Source organism: Hakea prostrata, chromosome 8 (assembly GCF_041222555.1).
Source record: "Hakea prostrata isolate BN-2017 chromosome 8, UWA_Hpros_2, whole genome shotgun sequence".
Classification (NCBI taxonomy): Eukaryota; Viridiplantae; Streptophyta; class Magnoliopsida; order Proteales; family Proteaceae; genus Hakea; species Hakea prostrata.
This window is the reverse complement of record NC_142607.1, coordinates 22,259,344-22,282,177: the sequence shown is the minus strand read 5'-3', so window position 1 is coordinate 22,282,177 and position 22,834 is coordinate 22,259,344. Positions and strand designations below refer to the sequence as shown.

General features: G+C 38.0%; 1 protein-coding gene across 1 annotated transcript in view; it reads right to left on the bottom strand.

Annotated features, from left to right (window-relative positions):
- Positions 1-22,834, bottom strand: part of APC4 (Transducin/WD40 repeat-like superfamily protein) — a 108,598-nt gene extending 85,764 nt beyond the window's left edge. The window contains exons 1-7 of the mRNA XM_089165174.1: positions 22,700-22,834; positions 22,442-22,573; positions 22,235-22,329; positions 22,036-22,147; positions 21,492-21,583; positions 18,131-18,214; positions 179-418 (exon numbers count right to left, since the gene is read on the bottom strand). Coding sequence (XP_089021300.1) covers positions 179-418; positions 18,131-18,214; positions 21,492-21,583; positions 22,036-22,147; positions 22,235-22,303 — 597 coding nt within the window. The 5' untranslated portion in view covers positions 22,304-22,329; positions 22,442-22,573; positions 22,700-22,834. The remainder of the gene's footprint in view (positions 1-178; positions 419-18,130; positions 18,215-21,491; positions 21,584-22,035; positions 22,148-22,234; positions 22,330-22,441; positions 22,574-22,699) is intronic.

Below are 22,834 nucleotides of genomic sequence, written 5' to 3'. Positions count from 1 at the left end.
GTAGTAGTGACAAATGTTCCACCTAAGTGCTTGCAATCCAGGTAACAATCTATAGGGAGCAGACAAATCCCAAGGGTTGAACATATCAATAAGTAGGATGTATGATAGATCCACTTGACCCACATGTTTTGATAAGATATATCTTAAAGCAACAACACAAATCAAAGCTTCAACTCACAATCTTTCCTATTTGGAAAATCCCAAATATGCTAATGCTGATACTTCCATCTTTATCTCCACTGCATAGGATGTTGAAACGTTGATGTGAAGAATTTGACAGTTCTCGAAACGAGTCTTCATTATCATCCATCAATCCAGAATCTCCAGATACCACTCCAGGCATCCGAGGAACTCTTGGAGCAGGAGAAAAGAAACGTGCTGTACGGTCTTCATAAGTTGAGATGTTACTACCATCATCCTGTATGAAAATTTTGAAAATTACTTATCAAGCATCACCCAAAGATAGGAAAGCAATAAACAACAGAAGGCTTGGGAAATATAAAAGGACAGAAATTGTTTCTCAGGGAAACAAAATTGCTTAACAAACTTATAACTCATTATGTTGTATACTTTTGTTTCTTTATTGCTTTCCCTTTTCCAGGGTGGGACCATGGAAGGAGTATGTGTAAAATGACTTTTAACTGGGATAAAGCTTCACCAACGATGAGCAGCAAAGTCAGGTCAGCTATAAATTCATTCTAGAAAAATTTGAGAATTAGCATCGCACAAAACAAGAAAGAGGGCAGTTGATTGAGACAGTTTAACATATTCAAAAAGGACAAGCAAAAAAAAAAAAGGAAGGCAAAGAACTGATAAGCCATGGACCATGAAGAAATAGGCTATAAGTAACAAAAGCAAACCATAAAAGGGCTTTGTTGAAGAGTGCGCAAAAGCACCAAGGCTGCTGCCTTGCTGCGCAAGCTTGCTTTGTGGTGGTTTCCTTTTTGACGTGTTGTATTACTTTCTATTTTTTGTGTAGGAATCTTAGTGCCATGGTGGGAGATCTCGCGAGATCTTGGCGAGATCTCGCGAGATATCTCGGTTTTTTCATAAACCGAGACGAGATCAAGGGCGAGATCTGCGAGATGGGATATCTCGCTCGAGATCTCGCCATATCTCGCCATATCTCGCTATATCTCGCTATATCTCGCCATATCTCGCCATATCTCGCCTCAAATCTCGCCTCAAATCTCGCCATATCTCGCTGGAACTCTCATTTTTTACCAAATTTTTTGTAGATTTCAGCCAAAGTTTCACTTACAACTACTCTTAGCACATCTACAACATCAAAGAAAGCTCAATCATCCTCTACTTGTCTTATGAACTTATGCGTTAATGACTTATATAAAACTTCTAACGGTTGTATACTTTTATCATTCTATTCTCGATAGTTAAGATTGTAATACTCATATGAATGTTATCTTGATGACATTGAAGTTATTTGATGTATTTGATACACATGATTTTCATTTATATGCCTTAAGGTTTTATATTACATGTTATATAACCTTGCATTCTCTAATCCTATAGCATTAATGGTTTTATATTATATGTTATATAACATTGCATTCTCTAATCATAGAGCATTTCGGTTTCACAATATGGGTAGACTTAGAAATCATACTTAGGGCTGTTTTCTCACAAATCCAAGGCCACTAGTGTGTTCAAAAGGCATCAAATAGGCTAAATACCAAGTTTTAGCCTAACTGGGACCCTAAAACCCACCGAGATGGGCTACCGAGTTGACGCCCAAAAAATGGCATATCTCGACCGAGATCTCGCCGAGATGGTCGAGATCTCGGTTTTTCATGGTAGCGAGATCTCGCTCGAGAGCGAGATCTCCCACCATGCTTAGTGCACAAGGTTTAGAGTTTTAGAAAGCATACTTCCTATTTTTCTGTTAGTTACTATTTTCAGAACTTTTCTTTTCTACAATTTCTATTTCAGATAGATTTTTGGAGTTAGAAGACTAGAAGTTTCTAACCACAAGTGGTACTCTTATTTCCTTTTTAGAAGACAAGTTCTTGTCTCTCAAGTTGTACTCTTAGCACTTAAGATCTATAAATAAAGGAAGCCTGCAATTCTAGTTTCTTGCTAGAATAGCAGGCCTTTGTTGTGTTTCTTCCATCATCTTCTTTTTCTTCTTCTTTGTTCTTCTCCTTCTTTCAATACTAGTTTCATTCATTAAAGTGTGGTTTCTAACATGGTATCCGAGATTTTTTTAATCAAATCAGCTTCTTCTGAGACAGTTTTTTCTGCATACAGTTCTTTGGTGTGCAGCCACCTTCTGCTGCAAATAATGTGCTACTTAGATCAGATTTGATGTAAACAAACCTCTTCTATCCATTATTGGTACTTAGATCCCAGAACTTGGATCAGATTCTGAGCTACCTACATCCTCTACTCACTTTTTCATTTCTGCATTCTGCAAAAAAAAATTTCTTAGTACTTGTTTCTGCATACTGCAGAAATCCTTTTTGCCCTAAACTTCCAAGTTTTTGGACTTCTATTTTGTGTGATCTCTTTTTGTATCTACCATGTCTTCAATTAATGGTGATTCAACTACAAATACTGCTGAATCCAAGGGGTCTCAAGTAGATCCAGTGAATGTTCAGATTACCTCCATCAAACTCAAAACTTGTTCTTATTATTTGCCTTGGTCACAAGCTATTCGTGTTTACATACTTGCATAAGGTAAGCTTAAGTTCATTGAGGTTGAACCTACTACTGAGCTTGACAAATCCTACTCTAGTTGGACTCAAGATGATGCTATCATCAAAATTTGGATGTGGAATAGCACAGAACCTGATATTGCAGTCAATGTTATGTTTCACAAGACTACTGAGGAAATATGGGATGATTTGCAAGAAACTTATTCCCACGCTAACAAGTCTCTACAAGATTATTACAACTCTTTTAAAGGCATGATGGAGAAGTTGAATGTCTTTCAACCTCTCACTACAAACATAGAGAAGCTTAAGGAACAATGGAATGAGTTTTTGTATCTAAGTTTCTTGCAGGATTGAACCCTAAACTGAAATCTATGAAAGGACATTTTCTTGCTAGTGAGCATGTCCCCAACTTCAATGAAACATATTCTAGACTTCAACAGATTGCCTTGCCTGAAGGGGGTTCTTCTAGAAATAGTTCTAAAGGAGAAAATTATGCCTTTACTACATCTCGAGGAAGGGGACGTGGTCGTGGTCAGGGGGAGTTAGTCGACCTCATGGGAGCTATGGTGTTCAACAGTCTAATAAGGCATCTAAGTTTCGTACTCATTGTGGTAAAACTAGACAATTTGTGGAAGCTTATTGGGCCAAATATGGAAAGCTAGAGTGGGCCAAGAAACTTGCTAATCATGTCATATCAGATGTGGTACTAACACAGTAGCAAACAATGATAGTGGCTTTGGATCTTCTGACATTGAGACTAAAGTGTCTAAGACTCTTCAAGATTATGTAAGCCAAATCCTTCGCCGTCTACAAAATATTGAGACCGCCACTTCCACGTCCACTAACACTTCTTTTGCTACCACTCTTTCTCATGCAAATAACATAGCTCTTCTCACTTCTACATCCACTCATTGGATCACTGATTTAGGGGCTTCTTCCAACATGACTGGTAAGTCATCACTTTTTAGTTATTTTTCTAAATCTATTACTAATAACTATGTTGTCACAACTAATAGAACTTCCACTCCTATTCTAGGCTCTAGAAGTGTTTCTCTTACACTTTCTCTTACCTTGTCATCTGTACTTCATGTCGCTAATTTTCTTTTAATTTATTATCTGTTAGCAAGTTAACTAAAGCTTCTACCAAAAAAAAAAAAAGAGCAAGTTAACTAAAGCTTTGAATTGCTTCGTAACTTTTACTCCTAAATCTTGTGTTTCTAAGGAGCTTCACACAAGGAAGACAATTAGTGGAGGATGTGAAAGGAACAGACTCTACTATCTAGACTATGCTGCCCCTACTGCGGCTCTTTCTCACTATGGTGTAGATGCTTTCCAGTGGCACCATCATTTAGGCCAGCTTTCCTTTAGCTAGGTTAAAGATTTTATTTCCTTCTTTAAAGTAAATGTCTAGGTTAAATTGTGAAGTGTGTTTGTTGGGGAAGCATCACCATGCCACCTATCCTCCATGCTCAGTCCCTCATAGTGAGTCTTTGTTTTCTTTAGTTCATTTAAATATTTGGGGACCTTGCAGAGTTAGTAATAGGAATGGGTTTCAGCATTTTGTTATTTTTGTGGACGATTTTTCACGTCTAACATAGTTGTATCTTCTGAAGAATCAAGTTGAGTTCTTGCCAGCATTTAAAAATTTTATTTATGAAATAAAAACTCAAATTTTTCTTCTTTTTAAAGTCTTTATATCAGATAATGCTTTAGAATATGTACAAAATGATATATTCAATTTAGTGACTCTTTTGAAATGATTCATCAAACCGGTTGTTTATTCACTCCCCAACAAAATGGAGTGGCTGAACGCAATAATCGCCACCTCTTGGAGGCTGCACATGTTCTTTTAATTCAGATGAATGTTCCCAAAAGTTATTGGCGTGATACGGTTTTAACTTCTAGTCATTTAATTAACGAATGCCTATGACTTTACTTACTGACAAAAATTTCCGTTTTCAATTGTTTTCCTGAATGGAAAACTATTTTTAGTTCCACCAAAATTTTAGGTTATGTTTGTTTTGTTCACATACCACACAATCCGAATAAACTTCCTCCCTAGTCTGTTAAGTGTATTTTTCTTAGGTACTCTCGTACTCAGAAAGGTTTTCGGTGTTATAATCCTCTTCATCAGCAACAATTTGTAAGTGCTTATATGACTTTTTTTACGGACACCATGTATTATACTAGTCTATCTCTATCAGATGAAAACCACATTTTGAATGATGCTCCTCCCATTCCATCCATGGTTTTCAAAGCGTCTGCCTAGGTGAGCCTAGGTGGTAAGGCAGTTTTTCAACCGCTTTATTTGCCACTGAGTTGTTGACATGCAGTTTTTCAGCCGCTTTTTTGCCTAATCACAATCACTTTGTCGACTTGTGAGCCTTATTGCTGCTTAAACACCAAAATGATCACTCTTTGACATTTTGTATATATATATTTGATTCTACAAAGCAACATACGAATTTAATAGTTCGTCATTTCAAAATTAGGAATTAATGAGTCATTAGATGGACAAGGCACTTATTTGGCATCACACTATCATAGAGGTAACCAAAAATGTAAAACTACTACTTTCATTTTCATACTTATAATTTGACATAGTTCACAGTCATATGTTATGATTCTTGATGAGATGAACTTATGTTTGTGTTCTTTTTTGGATAATCTTTCATAATTATGATTCTTAAATGCCTTTTTTTAAAGGGGTGAATGTGATTCTTGAATGTTTGTCTAACTTATAATAGAAATTTATTAGTTTAAAAGTAGTTGTATTGAAAATTTTGACCCAACCGCTTTGCTCGCCTTATTGCCACCTAGGCACTGCTTTGTCGCATAATCGCCCAAGCAGAGCCCCAACCGCCTTGGTTGCCTTGCCGCCCTGACATCCATGATTCCATCTTTAGCTCCTTCAAATGACAATGTCCCTATACAAGTTTATTAGCAGAGATGTAAGACGGCAAAGCGTATAGTGGATAGTACAGTTCCTCTTGTTGATATTGCAAACTCTCCTTTAGTGGAGGTTGAGGTTAGTCTTACAGAAGTTCCCTCTTCATCCACTCCACTAGCAGATTCTTCTGGTGAAGATCCTACTCCTACTTCAGATGACTTACCAATTGCCTTGAGAAAATGTACTCATACATGCACTTTACGTTTTAACATTGTTTATCATGTTCCTGATTATGTGTATGTTTCTTATCTACCTCCCAACTATTGTCTTGCCCTTTGTGGTCATGAATGTGGAAATGGATGCTTTACAGTCTCGTCATACATGGTCTTTGGTAAACTTGCTTCCTGGAAAAGATGTGGTCCATTGTCAGCAGGTGTATACTGGCTAAGTATCATTCGATGGTACAGTTGAACGGCTCAACTGCTCAAAGCTCGCTTGGCAGCTAAGGGCTATACAAGTGTATGGTGTGGACTACTTTGAGACTTTTTCTCCTGTGGCTAGACTTAATTATGTTCATGTGTTGATTTCTTTAGCTGTTAATTATGATTGGCCTCTCTTTCAACTTGACATAAAGAAAGCCTTCTTATATGGTGACCTCAATAAAAAGGTTTATATGGAGCAACCTCGAGGGTATGCTGCTTAGGGGGGGGACAGTACTTGTGTTTGTAGGCTTTGTAAAGCCATCTATGGGCTCAAACAATCTCCATAGGCTTGGTTTAAGAAATTTAGCAAGATTATGGAATCTTTTGGTTTTGTCCAATGTTATTCTAATCACTCTATTTTTGTTCGACGACAGGATGGTGGTGTTATCATTATGGCAGTTTACATTCATGACATTATTCTTTTAGGCAATGATATAGGGGCTATCAATAGAGTCAAGGCACGCTTACAAAAGTATTTCCAAACCAAAGACTTGGGTAATTTACAGTATTTTTAGGGAATTGAGGTAGTTCGCAGTAAATAAGGAGTCAGTCAGTCACAAAGAAAATATGTATTGGATCTTTTGACAGAAACTGGCATGCTTGCATCTAAACCTACTGACATTCCCATAGATCCTCAGACTCTTATTAGGAAGCATATTTATCTTTCCGTAACTCGTTATGGGATTTCTTATTCTATTGGTGTGTCAAGTCAACTTATGCAATCTCCTAGGAAGGCCAATTGAGATGCAGCAATAAGAGTACTTCAGTAATCTTAAGAGGGCGCATGGTAAAGCGCTCATCTATGGACCCAATCCAAGTATGGATTTGGTTGCCTTTTCTGATGTAGATTGGGCGACATCTTCAGCGGATCACCAATCTACTACATGTTATTGTACATTCTTGGTGGGAATCTTGTGACTTGGAGGAGTAAGAAGTAGTTCACTATTGCCCGATGTAATGCTGAAGCAAGATAGAGAGCCATGGCCCAGACTGCTGCCAAATTGATGTGGCTTCACTCATTGTTGCAGGAAATCCCATTTCCAATCTCCGCCCCTAAAAAGATGTTCTGTGATAATCAACCTGCTACTTATATTGCTAGTAACCCAGTCTTCCATGAGAGGACGAAGCATATAGAGGTGGACTGTCACTTTGTTCGTGATGCAGTCAAGAAGAAGATTACAAGACTTCCTTTGTGGTTTCTGCTAATCAGCTAGCTAACTTGTTTACTGAAGCCTTGCTCAAACCTAGTTTTCAGTCTGTTTGTTACAAGCTGAGCATGGGAGCCTTGTATGCTCCAGCTTTAGGGGGAGTGTTAAAGAGGGCACAGAAGCACTAAAGCTGCTGCCTTGGTGCGCAAGGTTTGAGGGTTTTTTTCAATGGGATGCATTACTTTCTATTTTTGGTGTAGGAACCTTGGTGCACAAGGTTTGAGAGTTTTAGGGAGCATACTTTCTATTTTTCTGTTAGTTACTATTTTCAGAAATTTCATTTCTATAGTTTCTATTTTGGACAAATTTTAGGAGTTAGAAGACTAGAAGTTTCTATAAACAAGTTGTACTTTTTTATTTCCTTTTTACACGACAAGTTTCTTGTCTCTCAAGTTGTATTCTTAGCACTTAAGATCTACAAATAAAGGAAGCCTGCAATTCTAGTTTCTCTTGCTAGAATCGCAGGCCTTTTCTGTGGTTCTTCTCTCATCTTCTTTTTCTTCTTCTTTGGTCTTCTCCTTCTTTCAGTATTGGTTTGATTCATTGAAGCTTGTTTCTAACAGGCTTATTTAATTGGAAATACACCTTGGGGATAAGTAATAGAGTCCTTTTTATGTTAGAAGTTAGATAAGTCAAGTCCTAGAACTATTAGAAATTTGGGCCTAACTTCAATTCTTACTCTATCACTTGTGTACGGAGCCAAGTTTGAGTAGAAGAGTCAGATACCAGATTTTACCATTTCTTAGCAGTTTGAAATCAGAAATAATTTAGGAGTGTCAGAGAGTCAGTTGATACAATCACAAGGATTTAAGGTTGAATACCTGGAATCATATCAGACAGTTAATTTAAAAGGGTTTATCATCTCAGAAAGACACAAGATATGCTAAAATACACAGGAAATGATCAAGAAATGCATGTATGTGCTTATGATGCATATATTAAAGCATAAAATGCAGTATAAAAAATATATCAGCCTAATGAAAGAATTTGAGCTAGTTTTACCTAATCTAGTGATGGCAATGATGCATAAGCACCTTTTTAAAAAAATAAATAAAAAAAGCAGCTAAAAGATACAACTACACCTCATTTTGCCCAAATCTGCTTCATTCCATGATTTTAAGCACTTAAAACCTTTAAAGATTGTCGCAAATGTGATGGTTAGGATCATTATTCTTTTTAATTGATTTTCCCCAGATTTATGTCAAAGATAAAAACAAGTTTCCAAGGCCCTTGTTTGTTCCTGATTCCACCTCACTCACAGTTTCTGTTTTGATGGGTTAAAGGAGGGTGTCAAATAACTTGACAGTATCAATAAAAAGCACACTGTATTGACCTGTATTGCCTGACATAAACTGAAAAATGAGTATCAAATCATTATTGCTTTCCATACTTAATTTTTCTTCAGTGTTAGTAGTTCCATAATCCCATTGGCAGATTTGTAATTCTGCTGATCTGTGGGGCACTTCAGTAACTTAATTAGCTTTAAGTCATTAAAAAGGCCCACAACTTAGGGTCCTAGTCCATGTAAGAGTATGACATAAGGACCTATTAAGTTAGTATTTCTATTTCCTAGTGTAGCACGCATAGTTTCTATTCTGAGTTAGGTTTTAGCTAGTTCAAATCAGAATAGAACTCCAGCTTATTATGTATAAATAAGCCCCTCCACTCGATGAGAAAGGAAACCAATTCAGATTATCAAATTAAGAATTCCCAGGTCTGAGTTTTGTGAGTGTTGCTGCTGCAACAATGTTTTGTTCAATTTGGTAGGTCCAAGATTGAAGAAACACCAAGACTCTTTGATGTAACCAGGATCGGCAACCATATGGCCCTTCATATTTTAGGCCCAAATTCAGCCCACAATCATAAGAGATCAGGGGCTGGACGAATTACCCTACAGGTATTTTGGTCATTCCCCCACCTTTGGGCCCTAAAGTGCTCCAGAAGAATCCATCATAATTTTAGGAGCAAGGATCTACTCTTTGTTTTTAGTTTGGTCAGTTGGTTAGAGTCCCAATCTGGTTAGGATTCCCAGTTAGAGAAGATCCCTATTTGTACTCCACTTTCTACAAGGAATCTAGATCTACTTTTTATTTTGAGTTCAAGTCCTTGGTTAACAAGTTATTCAAGAGTCTTTATCTGTGTAGGAGTCCCAGCCAGAATATAATTTTGAAGTAGGATTCCTTCTGGAAGTTGGTTATTTATTTTGCAAGTTGTATTTGTTTAGGAATGAGCCCTTTCTAGTTTAGAAAGTAAAGTCTAGTTGTAACAGGGAATTCTAATCCAAATTGGATTTCCTAAGTTGAGTTCAAGTTGGTTTTCTCTTTCCGAGTCTTAGTTGAATTTTCCTTCAATGTAAGGCTATATATAGAGCCACTCCCTAATGTAACTATTAGATTTGAATGAATAAAAAATAAGCATTGAAGGAAGACTTGGAGTTGGTGGGAGAGAGCCCACAACCTGGGTTTTGGAGTCTTTTTTATTGTTCTTATGCAATTTCCAGATTATATGTTCTTCAAGCTTGTGGCAGCCAGGAGACATTCCCAATTCAGCAACCATCAAGTGTCCTTTCACCCCAACCATGTAATTACAACTCCCTCCCCCAAAACCACCAACCATAACCTAATGCCCATATCACCCTCTTTTCTATCTTTAGGAATTTTCTAGAATTTTTGGACTTTTTCTTAGACCTAAAATTCAAGGTCAGATTTACAAGAATCTAAGAATCTAAACCATTATATCCAACCAAACTCTAGGAACATCATTCCCCTAATCAGACCAAACCCTATGATGTAAGCACAAAATTCCCCCTGGCCGAAACCCTAATTTGGGCCCAAGGACCACTGCAAGTGGCACAACTAAGGCTGGCCAAAACCTGTTAGGGGCAATTCGGTCATTTTCCCATCTCTCTCTCTATTTATTCATGCTCCCCTGTCAAAGGTTTCACCTCTGATCCCCCCAAAAAAGTGAACTATTAGGGAGGAGAGATAAGAGTTCATTCTTTTGGGGGAATCAGATGTGAACTTTTAAGAAGGGAATAAGAGTGTATACAGAATAAGTACAATGGAGAAATAGAAATTTTCCCTTATTTTTACTTCAGAATTTGTGTTCTAACTTTGTGAGTTCAAATCTGTTTTTAATTCCTCATTTTAGTCAGTTAAGTGAGTTCTAGTTGGAGTTGGAGTTGGAGTGCCACTAGGAATCTATTTTAAATTAAGATTCTCAGTGGATAATTAGGTATTTTATTGCAAGCTTCATTTATTTGTGGCTGATAGTTAATTAGTTGTATGGGGGATCCTAGTCTACAAAGGATTCCCCAGTTGAGCCAGTCTTTAATTCTCAGTTAGAGTGTAAAAAAGTCTTTACCCCCACTTGTAAGGCTATGAATAGCCCACTCCACTCATTGTAAACTGAAAAGTTGAATTGAATAAAGAATCTGAGAATTGAGGGAATAGGATTGTGGCCTTCTTGGGATGGCCACAATTGACTTTGAGAGTTTTCATCTTCAAGTTCCAGCTTCTCCTTCCAATCTACAGCATCAATTCAACAACCAGCAGCTTCTCCAAGTAAGTGCAGCACCCCCACCCCCTTACTGTCTTCCTTCCCCACCCCTCCTCTACCTTGTGCAAATACCCCTTCCCCCTTCCCAACCCTGCAACACCCCCAACAGCCCCTCCCACCCTCTGCAATCTAAACTCCTCCCCCAACCCTACGGCAGCCCTAGACCTCATCCCAACCTACACCTTGAACTTGTGGCACCCCTCCCCTTTCTTTCAGCAATTCTCCCCCCCCCCCCTCCTTCTTGTGGGCAGATCTGAAACCAGAAGAAAAGAAAAGAAAAGGGAGAACAGAGAGAAGAAAGAAAAGAAAAGAAAAGAAAAGAAAGAAAGAGAAAGATCAAGAGAGACTACCTAAGAACTTGTCAAAGATTCCCAGAAACCTTCCGATACCCAACTGCAGACTTTCTTTTCCCTCTCTGGGTAAGTCTGGGTATATCAACCAAACCCATTTAGTCTTCTTAAAGGGCGTACCCAGTGCCGAAGCTCCCACACTGTGGGGTCTGGGGAAGGGACTTTCTAGGCAGCCTTACCCCTGCTTTGCAGAGAGGTTGATTCGAACCCGCGACCTCCAGCGCACAATGGAGAGACTCCACCATTGCGCCAGGCCCGCCCTTCCCATTTAGTCTTCTTAGACCATATTAAATTGCCCATCCCTAACTATCTCAAACAATACTCATATAGACCTAATTCACCCCATCCCTTTCATTATCAATGTTAGGTCATCCCATACCTCTCCACAACCTTAAACTTATCCCACATTTCTATTAACCAAAGTCTTCAACCCATTATATTTTCTTAATCCCATCCTTATCTAAAACACCTATTTAACAATATTATCCATCTCACCCAGATTAAAGAATTACTTCACTGGTTCTCAGTAGGACTGATTCTGCGGTAACCTAAATTCTAGGGAAAACGATCACAAAACCCTAACCCTAGAATGTGGTTACATCACCCTAACATGGCCTATGTGCTTCTTGATTGAATTGACGGGTCAATTTGGATTAACCGCAACCGCATCAACAGGATCAGAAAGTCCCACAGCGTATTCTTGTTTCATAAGCCCTTGCCCTTCTTCTTCACGCAACCTTTGTCTTACCATGGGCTTCTCTTGCTTTAGCGCAAAATCTAACCAGCAAAGGAAGACACAAGGTCTGGGCAGCACCCTAACCAAGAGTCCTAAATCAACTAGGAAACCTAGTTTTGAACCCTAAACATTAGGGATTGATTCTGAAATTACAAAACAATGAAAACAGAGTTAATGGGCTCCCTGTGGTCTATGTCAAAGTCCCCACCCCCTAACATAAAGCTGCAAATCCCCCCCCCCCCCCCCCCCCCCAAAAAAAAAACCAGAGTTAAACCTAGCCTAACTGAACCCTTGGATCATCTCATACTTAACCCTAGAATCCAAAAAAACATACAAATCCTAACTTGTTAGAATTCTGCACTCAGTCCTGTTAAACAAAATACTTTTCATTAATTCCAGCCCTAGACCTAACCTGGCCAAACCTAAAACCCTTCCCCCTTCCCAATTAACCCTTGACTACCCTATCTTAATCCTAAGACTTCGCGGCCTCGAATTAGCCCTATTTTTAAGGAGTTTGGAGTATTATTTGCAGCTGTCCATTTTGAATTTGACTGAAATCAGACCTAGAAAAGCAAAGTTAAACCCTAATTTACTGCTCATTAATTAGAAGAGAATCTAGAAGACTGGCCTAGACCCTGGGTTCCATTACTCTTGGTGAAGTCAAACTAGATTGATGATATGGCTGAGCCTTCAAGAAGCCATTTCGTTCATCCCAAAGATCTACAAAGCTCCCCATCCAGGTATCTGGCAGCCTAAACTCCATTCCTTTCCTACACTCCACCCCCCCCCCCTTGAAATTTCAAACTTCCTTGGACACCCAAAATTCAAGGTCCAAGGTCAGATTTAAAACAATCTAGCCATCATATCTATACCACACTTGGGCAATCATCTGCAAAACTTTAGTGACCTTGGATCCCAGTTTGATCCCATTTTGACCATTCAACTTCAAGGTATAAAAAGTTTCTTCCATTTTTGGACTCCCTAAAACTCAAGATACAAGAACCCTCATATTCTAATATAACCAATTATATTTAACCAAACTTGGGGGATCATATCCCTATATCATTACCTACATTCCCTCCAAATTCCAACCTATAAAAAACATTCACTCCATATCTCTAAGATTCACCAATGGCTCAGAATCCTTGATACTCTAGACATTATTTAAGAGCACATTACTCCTAAACATATGACCATAACCTAACCCTTTTGCCACAAAACTAAACTTGTCCACCTCAAACAAGTTGTTTGTCTTATGAATTACTAGGAAGAACTCGCCTTCATCAATTGAGGCTTCATTAACATCGATCAATATGATACAATATGCAGCAACCAGGTTGGATACTTAGCCATTGGCAGGCTGTTTCAAGATTCAAACCTGCAACAGCCAGGTTGGAATATAGCAGCATAACCATCACACAAAGGCTGGCTCAATTATGATCTGAAGTTGTGAACATTAATCCAAGGCAACTCTTCTGTATGGTCCACCTTCTTGTAACCAAATTAGATCCATAACTTCCTATCTGTTTATGGAAAGAAAAAATTTGTTCCATAATCATTACTTAACAGCCCTCATAAACCAAGATCTCACGAAATCTCAGCCGAGATCAGGTGGAAATCCTCAGTCAACTCAACTCAACTAAAGGCATATCTCGGTGGGTGTTAAGGATCAGTTTGAGTTGGACTTTGGTGTTCAGCCTATTTTAAGATTCTAAACACAGTGGTAGCCTTAGATTTGTGAGAAAACAAGTGTATATATGATTCCAACTAGCTCTAACTTTAAAACCAATACGCAAAAGTGAAATGTAAACTTATAAAACATGAAATACATAAACATTATCGATATAAATGAAACATAAAGGTTTAAAGTATAGTTCATTAAATATGTTAAGTTGTTCACAATTTCAAATTACAACATTGGTGTACTTATAAGCATGGTGGGAGATCTCGCTCTCGAGCGAGATCTCGCTACCATAAAAAACCGAGATCTCGACCATCTCGGCGAGATCTCGGTCGAGATATGCCATTTTTTGGGCGTCAACTCGGTATCCCATCTCGGTGGGTTTCAGGGTCCCAGTTAGGCTAAAACTTGGTATTTAGCCTATTTGATGCCTTTTGAACACACTAGTGGCCTTGGATTTGTGAGAAAACAGCCCTAAGTATGATTTCTAAGTCTACCCATATTGTGAAACCGAAATGCTCTATGATTAGAGAATGCAATGTTATATAACATATAATATAAAACCATTAATGCTATAGGATTAGAGAATGCAAGGTTATATAACATGTAATATAAAACCTTAAGGCATATAAATGAAAATCATGTGTATCAAATACATCAAATAACTTCAATGTCATCAAGATAACATTCATATGAGTATTACAATCTTAACTATCGAGAATAGAATGATAAAAGTATACAACCGTTAGAAGTTTTATATAAGTCATTAACGCATAAGTTCATAAGACAAGTAGAGGATGATTGAGCTTTCTTTGATGTTGTAGATGTGCTAAGAGTAGTTGCAAGTGAAACTTTGGCTGAAATCTACAAAAAATTTGGTAAAAAATGAGAGTTCCAGCGAGATATGGCGAGATTTGGGGCGAGATATGGCGAGATATGGCGAGATATGGCGAGATATAGCGAGATATGGCGAGATATGGCGAGATATGGCGAGATCTCGAGCGAGATATCCCATCTCGTAGATCTCACCCTTGATCTCGTCTCGGTTTATGAAAAAACCGAGATATCTCGCGAGATCTCGGCGAGATCTCGCGAGATCTCCCACCATGCTTATAAGCACGGTTGGAGATCTCTCTCTCGAGGGCAATCTTGCCCTTTAAAAAACTGAGACCTCCCTTGAGTTGGCAAGATCTCAATCAAGATATCGTAAATCTCAGGGACTCAACTTGAGGGCCCACCTCACGGGTTTTTAAGGGTCAAGCTGGCCTAAAACTTAGTATTTTAGGCCTTATAAACACACTAGTAGCCTTAGATTTGTGAGAAAACAACTCAATGTATGAATTCCAACTCAACCCTATATTTGAAACCGGAATGCTAAAGAAATATGAACATGAATGTTAGAAAACATGAAATATAGAATCATTAATTGATATAATGAAAACCAAGTGATAAGATAAATCAAATTACTTAAATTTTTTAAAATTCCATCCATATGAGTACAATACAAAATCATTATTCTTAACACTTGAGAATATAGTAGTACAAGAATCATAAGTTCATAAATCATAACTTTAACAGAAGAAAATGAGATGAAATCAATTAAGGCCCCCCTCCACCACAAGAAGATGTTAAATGTACGTTTAATCCACACTCAAAGACATACTCTAGAAAATAGTACTTGGAAAAAAAAAACAAATTTAGGGGAAACTTTCACCTTGCTAGAAGAACACCTTTAGATGCCCTTGATTGATGTTGTCTTCTTGATGCAGATGTGTTAAAGAGTCCTTAGGAGTGTTGCAGGTGAAGAGATTCAGGCGAAAAATCTGGCCAACATCACCCTTGCAATTTGTTGTTGAGATATGAGGCAGGAGGAGGAAGAGGAAGTTGAGACAAGACTGGAATCTCGTCTTGAATCGAGCGAGGGGGTAAAGAAGCCTTGGTTTCGGTCAAGACCCCAAGTCGAACCGAGATCTTGGTCAAGTTGGAGTAAAAACCTAGTATCGACCCTGGTCTTGTTTCGCCATGCTGGACGAGTTCTCGCAAGATCTCTTGCCATGCTTATAAGTTTCACCGCTAGAGTACAAGAGTAAAATCACTGACTAAGCAGCTCCTCCAACTCTGCTACACCAGCACCACCTCCACCAACGTAGATCATAGTTTTGGAAAAAATTATGTTAAAAGATTGGCAATAAAATCAGTAGATCTGTGTTGTAGCATGTGGGTGAGCTAAATAGCTTGCTGATGTAGCCAGAGTAGAGATTTGACCAACTCTCTAGCAAAAAAATTGGGCCAAAACACCAAAACCAACAGAGGCACGTGATGGAAACCCAAATCAGGATAGGGTTCCTAGGATGGTTTCCTTAAATTAAGGGTTTGCCCAGAATCTTCCAGCAAATAAGTCAAAAATATTATGGGATGTCTATGGGTTTTCAAGAAAGTCATGGGAAGCTCTTAGGACTGATATGGGTTCATAGGAAAGTTGGGGGAGGCTCAGGAATGATATGGGTTGTCCTGATCTAGATGGGAATTGAAGGGAAGGATAAGGAAACAAAATTTGGGATCCTATGGATTGATAAGGAAATGTTAGGGTGTCAACAAATCCCTATGGGATGGTTTTGAGATATCCAAAATCACCCAAGGGTTGAAAGAAAATAGAGGGGACTGATTTTTGGGAAGGTTTTGAGCAAACTATGGGCTTGATCTTTGAGGAAAGGAAAACATCTTGGGCAATTTCTTCTCTTTCTTTTCTTTTCTTTTCTTTTCTTTTCTTTTCAACTTTTTCCCCCCTTTTCTGATCTGCCACAAGTCAAAAACAGGGGTGGGGAGGGGTGCGATGAAGAAGAGAGAGGGAAAGAGGGAGACGAGGGGTAGGGGAGGGCTTTTAGGAGCTGTCAAGGGTTGGGACGGATGCTGCCAGAGGTGCAACAGCAGGGGGGAGGGGTTCTAGGTTTGCGCAAGCAGGTGAAGGGGGCCGGGGTTAGAGCGATGGGTTTAGGAGGGTGTGGGAGAGGATGGGGGTCTGCTGTACTTGGATGTTGTTGTAATGGCTTGTGGATGCTGGAGACTGGAAGAAGTTGCTGATCTTGAAGAGGAATTCTCAGTTTCTACTCAGCCATGGCCTCCTCATCAAGGCCATGATTCTTAACTCAAACCCAAATCTTATTAAAATAATCAGACTTAAGACTCACAATGAAACGCTAGGCTATTTCTAGCCTCCAAGTCGACGGAAAAGGCTTGGAATGTAATAAAGAAACCTAACTTGACTCAACTAGGAAACTAACTTAAATAGGCTTTCCTTTATAGATTAGGAGACCCATTACAAATAAATAACAGCCACATAAATAAAAGAACTTAAAATAAAAGACCTAATTAGCCATAAAGAGTCCTACTTAAAAGAAAGACTCTCAATGACACAAGAACTCAACTACTAACTCAATCTAAGGATTCAAAACATAATTGAACTCAGAAAATAAAAACAAAAATTCTGGAAAAAAATCATCTAACTAGGGCTGGAAGATGACCAAATTGCCCCTATAGGTGTTTGGCCAGCCTTAGGTGCACCATCTGGGTTGGGCCTTGGGGCCCAAACCAAGTTTTCGGCAGTGGGTGCCCTTGTACATTAGCAGGAGTGTTGAGACAGGTCGAGACGAGTCAAGATCTCAACTGAGATGTATTTTTAAAAGTAGGGTCAAACCAAGATCTTGTGAGACATGAGATCTCAAACTAAGATCTCGAGTTGATACCGAGTATTTTTCTCAGATCGTCTCAATTTGCATGAGATCTCGTCCAGAGGTCTCAAAAGAGGAGATCTCAGGCGAGATCTCAGCCAGATCTTGTGGGACCTCAAACCATGTTAGGAACAAAAATCCTTCGTTGTGCATAAAACAAAACTCTTGAAGAGGTTCTCGCAGTCTAGCAAAGGGAATATTAAATTGGCCATCTGAACCACTGGTTCAAACCAGCAAAAATGGTTCAATCTTGAAACGTAAAATACACTACGTCTAGAAGTTAATTTCATAGATAACCTCATTACTCCTACTTTAGGCCCTTAGATGTGACTTACTACATAAGAAACCCATGGGATCAAAAGTCCAACATGTAAAGAACCCAACCCTAGACTTGCACATAGCCTGTTTCAGCAATGGATCTGCATCACTTTATTTTTATTTTTTTTTTATTTTTTTTGGGGGCGGTGATAGGTAAGTTGTGTACAAGAGGGGGGGAAGTTACGGAGTAGACAGCCCTCTAGAATCCCACTCAAATGGGGGAGGGGGGAGAACTTCGAACAAAGAGGCATTCCATCCTAACAATTATCCCAAACAGGTATAAGCACCAATTACTACTTGTAAAACACACGCATGAAATAAGCAATCAAAATACATTTGAAAAAGAAATGAATGAAGACTTTTAGAGGGAAGTCATGGGAACATGTAATAATATCTAAATTAAATACAGCTATCAATTTTTATTAACAGAGTTAAAATTTTATTCAGCATATCCATGGATCTGACTGTGTGCCTTGTTCATGAACAAAGAACAAAATAATTGCATACCAAATTTAGCTGTCCATCTTCCTCCCAGTTAAGACACACTACAGCCACATTATGAGACTTTACGCTTCTCAACAACTTCCCATTCTGTTTTTGCAAACAAAAGTTTATAATTCAGCAAACATAAGCAGCAAGGGTGGAGAAAATAAACAAAAGGAAGCAGCACGGTTGCATTATATATTTACATTTAACTGCATGAATTAAACTATACATTCATTTCCATTAAACAAGCACAGCACCCCAAGCATAATTATAAAGGCATCATAATGGTAACCGGGCAGTTTTTGCAAGCAGCCTTGAACTATTTATATAGATGTCAAATCCTGTATTGTCCCTCATATATGCATGAATCATTAACCAAACAATTTTATATGTTGCATTTCGTTTACTTAAGATGTTATCCATAAATTAACAAATATCCTACTAAGCAAGAGAAACACTTTTTCTTTCAAGTAAATAAATCCAAGTATACTTAATCCAACAAAACAAAAACAACAAGAGCAAAAACCAAAAAGCCTTTGTCCCAACTAAATGGGGTCAGCCACATGGATTCTTGCCTTCCAATCAACTTTGTTTAAAGCCATACTAGATACAAGACATAAGCTATGCATATCCTTTCTCACCACTTCTCTTAAGGTTATCTTAGGTCTGCCCCTAGTTCTTCTACTTTCTTCAATCTGGATTAAATAGCTTCTCTATACAAGAACATTTAAAGGCATCCAATGAACATGGTCGTGCAACCTCAATCAAATTTCCTCCAACCCCAAGAGGGCTTGTTGCCTTCCCTTGCTTGTAGAAAATAACAATGAGGGAAATATGAGCTCTTCAATAACTTGGCCCCAGCTGACTGTGGATCCTTTCAACATTTCCAAGCTGATTTTGCAAGAAGGGCTGCATTGTGTAGTGAAGAGCCTCTAAACCCCAAGCCCCCATTAGTTTTAGATCAACAAAGTTTGAACCACAAAGGGATTTCTGATTTTTCTTCATCACTACCTCAAAAGAAATTTGCCGCCAATGACTCAATGAGTTTTCGACTTAAGTACTTATAAAGGGCTCTTTTATCAGAGCTACTTCCAAACCAGCTCTAATATAGTCATTCCTTATCTTATCCTTCCAAGTTTTGCCACTCATCAATCTCAGCAATCTCACTTCTACTACACTAAGTTTACCTTTATGATGCTTCTTAACAATGCAACACTTAGCGCCGTACATCATAGTTGGTCGTACAACAGTCACATAAAATTTTCCTTTGAGCTTTTAAGGAATACATCAATCACACAAGATCCAAGTTGCACCTCTCCACTTCATCCACCCTATTTTAATTCTTTCAGAAGCATCATCTTCTATCACCGTTTTTTATTTATAATTGAGCCAAGGTAACTATAATCGCTTTGTAGAATCTTCTTCTCATCGAATTTCACCACGTCATCATTTGAATCCAACGAAAATTTGAAAAAAATAAAATGAAATTCCAAAAGGAAAAAAAACTCAACCCCTAATCCAAGAGCACAAAGTCCACTTGTAGGCAAAAGTTTCAGTTTTCTATTAATATAACCTTTGTCAGATCTAAAATTTCATAAATCTTAATATGGTAAAACATCGTAAAAACCAAAGTACAATAAAATACTCATTTGTTTTGATATCAACAAAGATATGTTAATTCAAAGTGATATTGATAGAATTCACATACACTGACAAGAACATAATCCCCCAGTATAAATAAGATGCAAGTAATCTTTGATTTGTTGAAAAGCTGGTTTTGTTATCTATTCAATACACCAAAAGAAAAAGTCCATTGGGAAATAAACTGTTAAATCGGTCAAATTTTTTAGATATAAACTTTTTTTGTATACTATAATGCTATAATAATATGACAACCATTTATTATGAATATCTTACGTTACCATCATTCTTCAATATTTGTTAGCACATAATATAATCATATAATTTTAATAGGAAAATTATTATCACCACCCTCTAAGTTACCCCCTAATAATCTCATCCCAAAACAAATCAAAATATCAAGAAGACCCCTTATCAACAAATTATTTTTTGAAAAGGACAATACCCCTCTAATAATCTAAAGCATCGATCATATCATGTTAATTAAATGAAGCAAAAAAAAAAGGAACATGAAACCAACTCACTAATAGATTGATTAAGGAATGATTACCATAACATCACTTGGTTTTAAGGTTAATAGTATCAGTCCCTCCTTTAAAGTCCTACATCTATTAGATCATTCTAGCATCACAACCAATCATGGTACAAATTTCGATCAAAACCACTGAAATTTCGGTTTTTGAAAAACAACAAGACAAGACCTAGGTAAAGTCAAAAAAGTACCAAGGTTTGGTCAAAAAGTTCGAAAATTCCACCAAAACCTGTTGAAACCTACAAGATTTCACTGGTTTTGACATCTTCCACCATGTTTCTCCCATTGAATTTCGACCCTCAAATCAGTTTTTTGTTGAATTTTATTATTTCAACCTCTAGCACCCTAAATCAATAACTCTTTTGTCAGAACTTGTTGAAACTTGGAGGAAAATGTTGGAAAGTTGTCGAAACGAGAAAAGTTTACGTGATGGGATATCTACATTATGTGGATGATTCCACCTATTGAAATGCAGTGTCTTAGTTGATGGATAACTTCATAGGCAAAATGTCATGGCAGCTTTCATCTAGTACTCAGTGTGCTACTACAAACAAGGGATAGATCCACCGGTTCTAGTCAGGCACCCAACATCGAACTAAAGTCTAGGACATTGTAGTTGCTAGTTAGTTATTGTATTTTGTTGACTTCTTGTATATGTAATCAGTCTATCAAACAAGTCATCTATGCTAATGACTCTACGCTTGTATGCAATATAGTTTGTACTTCTCTAAACCAGTCACTTGTTAGTATACTTGAATGATAACTCTTTATTTTTTTTTTTTTTTTTTGGGGGGGGGGTTTTTTACTATTATTTTTTTTGGTAGGAGATTTTTTTATTGACTATGACTAACTTCAACGAATGATAAATGTTTTGGTTCATCTTTGAGAATACATTTTGGGAATATTACCTCTTGTTTGGCTTGGCAATACAAGGCTAAATCAACTGATTTGCCCTACCGTAGCCAACCAATATATATTCCTATTATCATCTTTAGGATATTTAAGATTAAGTTAGGGAAGCACAATCCCACTTGCACGTTTCAAACTGTAGGGGAACTTCACACATACCCCTGATGAACCCACCTTCCAAAAGAACGTCACTAAATAACATCCAAGAGTGACAAGGCAAGCTCAAAGAGATAACTAGTTACAAAGGGCTCAAAGAACTACAAATATTTTTCATCAGTCTGACTCTAAAGTCATTCATACCTCAACATCATGTAGTGAAATAGTCCCATCTTCAAGCCCAACAGCTATGGCTTTACCATCAGGACGCCAACATAGAGCCGTTATGCATTTTCCTGCAGAGAAACGATCAACAAGTCCAAGACCATTGTATGGAGACTGGGAATCACAACATTAAACTTAAAACCATCCATAGTCCTTGTTTGAAAGACTAGACACACATGCCAAGTGAAAAAGGATACTTGGTCATTGATCACACTAGATTCCAACAAAGCTAAAATCCTTAATTATTGAACAGCTAGAAAAACTGGAAACAATGAAGTACTTCTTTACTGAGCACTAAGAAGCAGGAAACTAATCCATACTAAAACACTGAAACGATCAGGGCACATAATATCGCTACTTGGGACCAAGATACATACAGTTTACTGAATGATACAGTTGAAGCAAACCAAAGCAAATTAGAAGTCAGGCTGAACCCCCACCCAAAATTCCATTGAACTCTTCACTAGTGTTCACATCCGTAAACCTAAAAGAAAAAAAAGGAAAGAAAGACGGAAATGAAAACCTGGAGTAATTGTCCATAGCCTTTGCCAATTGAAGCGATGAAGGAGAATCTTTGAGTCTTCCGTAACCATTGCCAAAAGATCCTTCTCAGGATTCCACTCTGCGAATTTGACCTGAACAATGAAGAAAATTGAAAGTAGCGAATAAGTACCAAATGAGGTGGAAACTACACAAAAACATCAAGATGTGAATAACCAAACCTGAGAGGCAAGTGGTTTATCAAACTGAAGTTGAAAGGGTATGGTTGCTTGGGATTCCTCTGTTTCCATCGCAGTTGCGCTGGAGTTTCTAAATTCTTATACAGACGGCGTGAAGTTTATGAAATGAGAGGGTAGTAAGAACCAGATAAACACCCTCCTAAGTCATCACAAGCAAGGGCGAACAAGCATGGACGAGAGGGGTCATACCTGAGCTCGAAGGAGGGATTTGGTTCTGACTTCTTAGTTGCAGAGCTACCAAGTGATGAGAATGTGAAAAGAGCAGAGCTTTCTTGACTGTTGTCAACCTCGAGGTACTCTCTGCTGAAGATCCTTGTAAAACTAAAAATTTCCGGTGAAGCAAATCAGGTAAAGCAATTTTTGTTTCTAGTTGGGAGAAAAAGAGGAGCCATTAAAACGGTTGTTAAAATAATGAAAAAATAGTTAAAAACCTGAGATTAGAGATACCTGGAGGGAAAACAGAACTGAATTGTTGCGGCTGACGTCTAGAGTCCCTAGTCCGTATAATTCAAAAATGCTGGCCGGGAAAGCTGCATCAAAGGAATTTCCTGCTCAGGTTTAGGTTGCTCAACTCGTTCACAA